The sequence below is a fragment of the Ciona robusta genome, chromosome 9, assembly GCF_009617815.1.
Source record: "Ciona robusta chromosome 9, ASM961781v2".
Taxonomy (NCBI): Eukaryota; Metazoa; Chordata; class Ascidiacea; order Phlebobranchia; family Cionidae; genus Ciona; species Ciona robusta.
Window position 1 is genome coordinate 2,267,037 of NC_143243.1, and position 9,857 is coordinate 2,276,893.

The window sequence follows — 9,857 nt, forward strand, 5'->3', positions numbered from 1 at the left end:
TAACTGAATGCACTTTAACCATTTCTTGGAAAACGGTTTCGTAGAAACCTGTCAGCCTGCTAGTATTCTGTACTTTAACTTGTTCGTGTAAATTAAAAGATCATGCTGAATTGAAAGTAAAATGGTGCTCCTGAATACAGCGTTAGAACTGGTGTGTGTCTTTAAAACAACTGTGGTAGGGGGGTAAAATGGGACGTGTTTTCTTTCTCGTTTCTTGATCCTTTTAGCAGTAAATAAAAAATAACTGTAAACTGTGCAACCGTGTAGCCCTGCGGCTCTAAAAAACGTCCCATCTTACCCCACAGTACTATACTTCCTTAAGCTTTTATTGCAGAATTATACTTCTGTATAATAATAAACCATGATTCAATTTTGATGAATCAAAATGCAACTCATACATGAAGTACTTCCTTATTCCTGCAGAGCGCAAATTATTTCCTTGTTTTCTAACTCTTAACTACTTTATAATTACAACATCTTCGGAAACAAAACGTCATAAAGACATACGTAATATATTACTTTATGTTACCATAGGCACATTGTCGAAAGACGCAATTTCCAACACGTGACCATCAACGTGACACCGCGGACTGATTGATAGGACATGACGTCACATATTGCACACGCAGGTGTTCCCACATTAGGATTACACAATTGCAAAATACCAATTACAACATATTTTTCCACGGTGTAGTAAATCAAAGTTGGTGCAACATATAATATACGCTCAGTTTGAAAATGTTTCGTTAAAACTAAAAGTTCTATTTACGAGTTCTTAGCTGAAGTTTGTATATGCACAATACCGTTTTATCGACCATGAACCACTTTTTTTTGGTAGTCAATAAATGGATGGTTTTATGTTTCAAGACCTTTTTAATTTTTGTGCTGAAGTTGTCCACTTAAACTTAAAACATAGTAGGCGAGAAGTTGTAGGTTAAAGAGAGATGTCGTTTGCCTTTTCCGACAGTTGGATGCGACCATGTAATGAAAGGTCTTCAATTAATCAAATGTAGTTTCGTGACTATAAACTACGTATGGTGCGGCACGTATTGCTCGGGTTTACCAAGATTCCGGATACAATTCGTGGAGCTAACATACCAAAGTTTCATTCTATCATCATCGATTTACAACGTAATTACGTGTTGCTTGTGAGTTTAACTACGTCTCTACAGTGAGCATGTAGCGTATACCCTGTGAATAGGCCAGTATTGTATGTGATGTCATATCGTAGCAATAGTTCTAGGTAAATGAAGGTTACGCGCCCTTACGCGTTTGATGAAAAAGCTTCTCATTCTATATTAGTACTCGGGTAGCTTTACAAGAAACGTTAATGTCATATTTCAGAAACACAGCCATAGCATCAGAGAGTTAAATTCAATAGTGAGGTTTTTACTTCGAGGTTGATAAACAAAACAGCAATTACCAGCGCAGAGAGAGTTAGCAAATGAATCACACGTCAGAATGTGACGCAATCCGTATATAAAATATGAATACGCGTAGGTTTGTCCATAGACAGTTATGATTGTATAGTATCATAGGTGTATGTATATTTCTGACGATCAGTTTAGCAAAAACTTTTACAAACGAATAGGCACACATCTTACCCTAACAATATTTCTTTAACGAGTTGTATTATGTTAAAGGTACACAAGAAGTCTTAGTTAAAAAGGGTGTAAATTATAACTGAAATGTCGCTTACTAATCAAACGAATTCAACCAGCATCCCGCCAGCGAAGAATTTCACAGGAAGCATAGATTATGACGATTCAAACGCAACAGATCTCGTCATATGGATTGGATGTGGCGTGTCAATAGTTGCCGTTACCATTACGTTAATAACCTACATTTCAAACAGGTAAGCAACCGGTGGATTTATATTTTCATGTATAGTATAGGGTGGGATAGGACATGTTTTTTATGCTTTTTTGTCATATTTGGTAGTAAACAAAGAATATTAAAAAATGTATAATAGTAGACCCTCGAGTTTAAATGAGCGTTGTTAGTTGTTAAAATTCCTATTATGAAACATGGAATTTCTTTACTAACGGTATCCCATCTTACCCCACAGTACCTAATTATACAAATCCAACTCTTTATACAAACGTGCAGACGCCTACGTGTTCGACGCAGACATATGCTTACCATCAATCTATGCATATCATTGCTTATATTCTACGTTGGTTTTGTTATGTCTTTTAAATCTGGGACTCCGAACATGGAAGGAATGAACCATACACATTTCGATATAAAAGTCCCAATGTCATCGAGCTGTATTGCAGGTAATGTTAACATTAGGGTATACTGAATATACGAATGTCGCATATTTAACTTCTTATGATGGCAACTACAGTCATCATATAAACACGGTGGTTTTGTTTTATACACCTCATGCCTGTTTACTAGTTACCACTTATGTGCAACTTTGTAGGTTGTTTTGTAAAACTGATAAATTAGCCAAACCAAAGTGTTGACTAATGGGTTGGAGCAAATCCTGTTACGTTTCCTGTGCAGGCACACAAGTGTAGCAGAAACGAGCCATGAATCCGGTATCCTCTGGTTTAGAGGTGACCGCTCCAGTTATATCTGCTACCATATTTATTTCATTGTAATGTTACAGCTGCGATTACGATCCATATATAGGAAAGAACGTTTTCGTGTAACGAGGCCATGTCCTGGCGATGTTTCGTAATATTGCTTATTCGTGAAATGGCATGGATAATAAAAAGACAACAGTAATTAACGAACTTCTTCTAATGTGAAAATGTTCGTCGGGTGTAATGACTTTATATCCAATATTTGGGTGTTAAGTTTTAATTCCTTATGTGTGTGTCATAACGACTGCCATATTACTTCCCGTATTGTAACCTCACTATACCAAATAGACAAAATTTAGTTATATTATTATTATGCCACCCACAATTTAACATACTGGCACGATGTGTATAAAACAGAACACCCGTGTTATAAGGACTGTCGTTTTCCGGCCATTGCGCGAGGATAAAATAAGTTACATTCATTCATTCATTCATTCGTGTGACAGGATTTAAAAAAATATTTTTAGAACTTTTATTACCATACCAAAGAGACAAAAACTAGTTATGCTACTATTATGTTACAGGTGCCATCCTTACAATGGCGGGCTGGTTCTTCTTACAATTATGGCTTGTCATGCATTGGGCTTACCTTGCCTTTGTAACAAAACAGAGAGCTGGGAGGCATATATCTAACTTCGTTATTAAAACTGCTGTACCAGCGTACGGTGAGTCATAAAATTTACTTCACACGATAGTTATAGTACTGTGTGGAAAGATGGATACCTTCAGCACAAATTGTACCATATTTCCCAAATATTTGTAACATATTTTTTTTAAATAAAGCTATTTCATATTCTTAAGGGTTCAGTAATATATAGTGGGATGGGGGGAGACGGGACACCTTTCACACATAACATCCAAATATTCTGATCGTATTTCAAACAATTAACAACGGTCTATGGAAGCCGTGAGGATACGGTTTTATAATTCTTTTTCTTTGTTTACTATCAAATGGGACGAGAAAATGGAACAAAAAGGTGCCCCATCTTTCTCCACTCACTGTATTTCCTAATCGCCTTTTAATAGTTAAAAACGACCTTTTAGACTCGTATTGAGGAACCGATTATGTAGTTCTGTAAATTTTGTTTGTTTACTACCAAATGGTACAAAAAAGAGGATAAAAACATGTCCTATCTTTTCTCACCTTATACTACACATGAAATTGACCATCTTACCTCAACCCGCACCTTTTAATTTAAGTTATTTTCCAAGGTTTATCATTGTTATATGTGGCAATACTAGCTGGCGTCGATAAAGCCAACAACCATCGTTTAATTTCTCCATTCAAGTAAGTCATATCCCCCCTCTATTTATAGAAACTAGCAGGCCTGAGTTGTTCAATGATTCACAATTAATTCAACTACCTACAGCTATGTAGTAACTCATAAGCACACGTAACGGTAAGGACAATATTTAACATAGCTATGTTTAATATAAAATGCATCATCTGTTGTTCGAGTTTGAAATGAACAAGTTAAAAGGTGAAATTGTAAATGAACGAATAATTCTCATCCTCAAATGGCGGGGCAGCTGCAGTCGTTATTATAGGGTATGTTTCATACACCTCGTGCCTGGTTACAAGTTATCACATTTTGTGCAACTTTGTGGGTGTTTGTTTTTTTGCAGTCTATTTATATTTAGTATATACTTGAATTTTATACAACCTATAAGAAACTACCGGGTTGGAGCAATAAAAGAAAAACTATTACCATTGAAAAACTATTTCAAAATATTTTTGGACTTCTAATTCAAAATCCTAAACATTTTTTCAGTTGTTTGTTTGTTTTAATTGACGAAGGCTTCGCATATGCGTTCGCTGTCACATCTGCGTTGTGCGTAACTGTGGTATCCGCATGTGCGCTGTACATCATCGTCAAGTTAACGATCAAGAAAACTAAAAGCACTGTTCAATCAAAACTAAAGGTACCATTTACGTAGAATCGAGTCAATAAAACTTGTTTATACAGCCATCGTTCATCGTATATATACCACCTACAACCATTACAAATATAGTTATTAATAGCATGCGAATGAAACATACTAAACTCTTTGTATAAACTAAAGTAAATGCAGGGGTTTATATATGGTGTGGTGTCGTGTTTACTTTGTAAGCTTTCTTTGCAAAGGCGTGTGTTTCTGTATGTATGTGAATATTTGGGTTTAGTTGTGTTGTTTTTTCGTTCACTGTTAGTTTTATATACGCTACAAGACTGATGAAAAGCGCTCGCATCGTAACCGATGGATAACTGTTCCGAGGATCCATACTGATAGCATTAATTCTATGAATTTCATGGGCAAGTCTCATTACAGACATTTTTTTAACCTATTAGCCAATCTTGCTTCGTCCATATTTCAATATTAAATAACCCTAAACAACGAATTCATTACCCACAAAAAAGTAGCTCGTGTGCTGTTAACCCATAAATCGTTAAGGGAACTTTTCGGCCAACCTAACATAACAAAACTATAAAATATAAGTCACAATTTTGCTTCACAGAAATCACGTCGTTCTTTGATCCGAACTATTATGTTGACTCTTGCCATCTACACTCTTATGATTCCTTTGTTGATATCGTTAGTTGTTCATCGAATAGAAGGAGATGCGTCTTTGGAGGTAATGTGATTTGTCACTGGTTTTACGAATTATTTGTGTGTTGTAGTATAGTACATGTTGTAGTATAGTATTGTGGGGTAAGATGGGACGCCATAAATACATGTAGTTTTTGAATGTTTGTTATTTACTACTAAATGGAACAAAAATGATGTCCCATCCCACTCCAACTTATGATATGTGCATGAGATTTTACATTAACTAAAAATGTGTATAAAGAAAGATATACACCTATACGGTGTAACTACTTTCTATATACCACACTACGTATTGTTTTGTCCTATATTGACTATCGTACTCATTAACACCTACCTATTATAACCTCCCACGTTTACAACACCACGTATACGTAATTTTTATGCCTGCCTTCCCACAAATTTAGTTTTAGTGACGCATTTTTCCAAATGACAGTTACATACTGACTGTTATGTATAGTTCGCTTAAGATTCTTTAATGTTGGCTAGAGTATTTTCCAAATCAAATCTCTTGTTTTAACCAAAAAAAGTTACATACGTGGTAACTCGTATAATAATAAATGCGAACACGGGGTCATAAAAAAGAACAGCTGTGTTATAAAGATTGACCTTGCCTCGCCATCACGCGAAGGTTAAACAAGTAATAGTCGTGACAAACATTCGAATTTATTTATTTATACATTATTGCAGTCAGTGCAGTTACAAATAAACCTTGGATACGTGATGGGAATCATTGCTGGCTTGGAAGGAATTCTTATAGTGGGAATATTACTCTTTCAAAACGAAGAGTTTCGATTCCACTGGGTCTCCGTGTTTTCGGTAACTTACTTATTATTTGACTTGGTTTTTAGTAAATAATTAATAATATGGGGGTACGTAGAGGGGCAAGACACCTTGTCCAACCTAATGGTTCAAATATTCAATGAATAACCCCCCTTTGAGCGGGCAGCACGAGGTGTGTAAAACAACACACCCATGACATATAAAAAACTGTAGTTGCCCCGCCACGCAAGGATAAACCAAGTCATTCATTTATTTAATTTTCTGCAGGGAAGAGATCCCTCTTTATCACCTGGTAGCATCCGCAATATTACTCGCCGTGGAAGATCAAGCAAGTCCAACATCATTGTTGCTCCACAAGACATGTCGAGACAACAAGTTAGTGCGGTTAGGATTGTACCACGTGACTCGAACACTGTTGCCATGACGGCGGCGGATGAAGATTTTTTATCATCGGCACGTGACACACATGAACTTCCAATCACAACTTCGTCTTCGTCGATTCTTACAATCTTAACCAATCGACGTAAAGTAAGTTTATTATATACCTTTTTTATGTGTAGTGGTAATTTAAACAACCCACAGTGATCAGCATTATTGGTTTGAAACAATATCAACACCAAACATTAAACTCAATATTCCTATAAAGTTGTTTATATGCGAAATTGTTGAAAATTTGCTTACTCTAACTAAAACCAACGTCTAAAATCAGCTTATACATTTCGTTTGGGATACAATCTTTTATACTTCATCAATAATCGTACACATTTTTAGATGACTGCACCTGCCAACATAGAAAATGATGAAGCAGTCTCAGAAACTCAGGTTTGAACAGTTCCCTACAATGCTTGGTTACTTATGTATTTCTAATACCTATCAACTTAATTTATGTCCTAGAGCGCCGATGATGCAATAAACAAAGATAGATCGGCGAGTCTTTTTAACCGGGCTCTGCGAAATTCAGTTCGAAGATCGAGTAAAACGAACACACCACCGCTGTCTCCTGCTACCCAGGCAAAAACACTCAACCGGTAAAAATGCGGTTTGTGCATTTTGATCTAATTAGCACCTAAAACCTTTTTTCACTAAGTCCAAACATAATATTATAAGATCTACTTTTTCAATAGTACATAGTCGTAGTAACAGTTTTGAGTGAGGAGAATTATAGTAACATAGAATTCCAAAGTCCACGGCAGGGTTATTCTTACGAGTGAAATATGACGTGCAATGTGGCATTTGTATTTTGTCACGTCGCACCGCAGTTTCCCGCTATTGTTTATATTTTAAACCACAAACCCGCGTATGATAATAGTCTAACCTCGAACAAGTCTTCCAAGAAAAACGCCAGGCATATCAATTAATCATTTTGTTTTACAAGGTACCAATTTCGTGACTCCAGGGTGTCGTATGGTGGAGACATTGAACGAAAATCATCGTTTTAGACTTCTTCTATAGTTCTGCATACAACTAGTGTTCACTTTTTTGCTCTATTGTTGATTTATAAAATATAATATTTCAAAATACACGTCTTTAAGAAACATGTAACTTAAATTTATTCTAGTCAGTACACAGCAAAGCAAACTCGCTATATAGGCTAATATTCATGATGTATTTGTGTATCTTCTACCACGTAAAGCAATTTGGCACATGTTGTTCCTATACAAATATAGATTGTACTTTAAGTACAGGCGCAAAGGTCGCGAAGTATCGTTCGTAAATCGACTACAGTTAACCTAAGCAGTTACGACTATGATTGCCATCATTATGTCGCTCAATTTACCTGAAAAAGATAAAGTCAGGACTCAAAGTGGTTTTAATAATCAATATTTAGTTGCAAGACAGGTGCGTTACTTCTTTGTGAATAAACCGGAAATCGAATAAAGTCATTGTTTAACTGATTTCAAGTTATTGTGCACGTAGTGTTTATGCAGCACGTTTCATACGTAAATTACAGTTTTTGCTGTGTATTATTAGTTAATAGTAATATATCGCAGTCGTGGTTGGATAGCTCGCCACGCAACCAGCTACAAGGGATTTAAAAGTATCATTTTCGGAGTATTGGCCATGGTGCAATACACATAACGGCTGTTCCTTTAGCCAAATATTCACTAATAAATTGTTCAAAATTTTTCCAACTGTTAACTCATAATCGGGCATATAAGAAGCCATCGCATAAGTGCAAACCAATTCTAATTCTATAACTTTTATTGCTTCTTGACGCAGATAAGTATGTGATATTATTTGTCAGTTTTCGTATTTTTTAACAACGCGTTACGCTGTCTATGAGTATAGTTGGACAAAATTCAAAATGGCAACATTGTTGTCGGCAGTCTAACCAGTCTTTTACATTTTTTTGCCAGAATAACATTGGTTTGTCGTGTGTTGTCTGTATATGAAAAGCTATTTTGATTTTAATATCTTTGGTCTATTCGTGTCACGTCAAAATGTTCACGTTGTTTGGTCCATGTAGTCTTATTTTACAAAACAAGATAGTAGAAAGAAAGTTTATTTAAAATTTCGAAAGGCTATTTTTTAAATACTAGTGTTATCTGTCCTACAAGTTAAAAAAAAATCTTGAATGAAAAGGTTTTGCGTTGTTTTTTGTCATACTGTCATTATATTAAACATACGAACTGTTTAGTTATAAATATTCTTTATTGAGGTCTATATGTGGAATGTGGTGGGCTTGTGCTTGTATGCTGTAACCTAGCTCATCCGGTTGAAATGATGGGTAATCCTTTAGCTGGTGGCCACCTAAAATTTTGGTCTCAAAATGTTCCTTAGGTAATACTGCCGCTGGTGACCAGTGAAAATTTTGGACTCAAAATGTTCCTTACGTCTCCCTGATACCCGCTGTCTATTTTTTTGGGAAAAAACTCGGGCATTCGTGTCGAAAAATAACTTTGAAAATGGGTAAATCCTGCTGCATCACCTTATTTTCCACACCAGCCGTTATGAATTAACCAAGGTTGGATTATTACGTCATAGAATGCGTGTTGTTACGTTTGATTCCTGCGTTAAAACAATGCGAAAAAAACAGGCTATATCGTCCTGTAACGTATGTAATATACCACTATTGTGATGTAACAGACCGCCATTGTAACATTATAAATCATCAACCTTACGCAAATCAGATGAATTACGGTGACACAGCATGTTTTCGCGCATTTTCAAAGTTAATTTTCGACTCGAACGTCCGAGTTTTTTTTAAAAAAAGTTATACAGTGGGACAGTGAGTATCAGTGAGACCTAAGGAACATTTTGAAACTAAATTACAGGTGGTTACCAGCTAAAGGATTACCGAAATGATGGGGGAACTGTGGGATAAATACTAAAATACCATGCCTTGATTTTTGTAAATTACCCACATCCACATAGAATAGAAAAATAAAAATATGTTTCATTTTCTAGCTTGTTTGTTTGTGCTGTGTTTCCCTTCAGCATGTCCAGATTGTGTTTAAGCCCTGTTACCAGGTGTCTACAATATGTTACCAACAATGCTATCCAGTCTAACAGTCGTAATATTTGTATCACAACTATTAAATTGGGAGTACCAAAGCATAGAAGATCTGCGGAACTACGAATGAGACGCAAGAATGCCTTAATAAAATATTACCCTCTGGTTAAATCATGGCACAATGTAGTGCCATGTGACAACTGCGGTGGCTACCATAAAAAATGGCATCTTTGCGGAACATGTTATGATCAGACACGGTTTGAAACTGAAGCGGTTCGTAAAGTGTTGCGCCACAACGGGGAGGAATTATCCGAAGAAACTGTTTTGAAATACAAAGATGATATTGTTGATGATTTAAACTTTAACAACCGTCGTGTTGTAAACATTGAAAATCGTGATCGGCCAGCTGGATGGTTTAGTTCAACATTATGGAATAAGAA

At 35.9% G+C, this 9,857-nt stretch overlaps 1 protein-coding gene across 1 annotated transcript; it reads left to right on the forward strand.

Annotated features, from left to right (window-relative positions):
- Positions 1–59: 59 nt before the first annotated feature.
- Positions 60–7,483, forward strand: LOC149730759 (uncharacterized). Its single transcript, XM_089884031.1, has 11 exons — positions 60–1,855; positions 2,110–2,279; positions 3,119–3,259; positions 3,807–3,882; positions 4,367–4,517; positions 5,092–5,208; positions 5,871–5,999; positions 6,231–6,491; positions 6,735–6,785; positions 6,858–6,991; positions 7,339–7,483. The coding sequence occupies exons 1-11, from the start codon at positions 1,689–1,691 to the stop codon at positions 7,400–7,402; spliced, it is 1,461 nt and encodes a 486-aa protein (XP_089740157.1). The 5' UTR covers positions 60–1,688; the 3' UTR covers positions 7,403–7,483.
- The last annotated feature ends 2,374 nt before the right edge of the window (positions 7,484–9,857 follow it).

Excerpts from the sequence above, each read along its gene's own strand:
- LOC149730759 (XM_089884031.1), top strand. The coding sequence starts at position 1,689 with ATGTCGCTTACTAATCAAACGAATTCAACCAGCATCCCGCCAGCGAAG. Across the intron at positions 3,883-4,366 it reads CGTTTAATTTCTCCATTCAA|TTGTTTGTTTGTTTTAATTG; the intron begins GTAAGTCATATC and ends ACATTTTTTCAG. Across the intron at positions 6,992-7,338 it reads CAGGCAAAAACACTCAACCG|GTACCAATTTCGTGACTCCA; the intron begins GTAAAAATGCGG and ends TTGTTTTACAAG.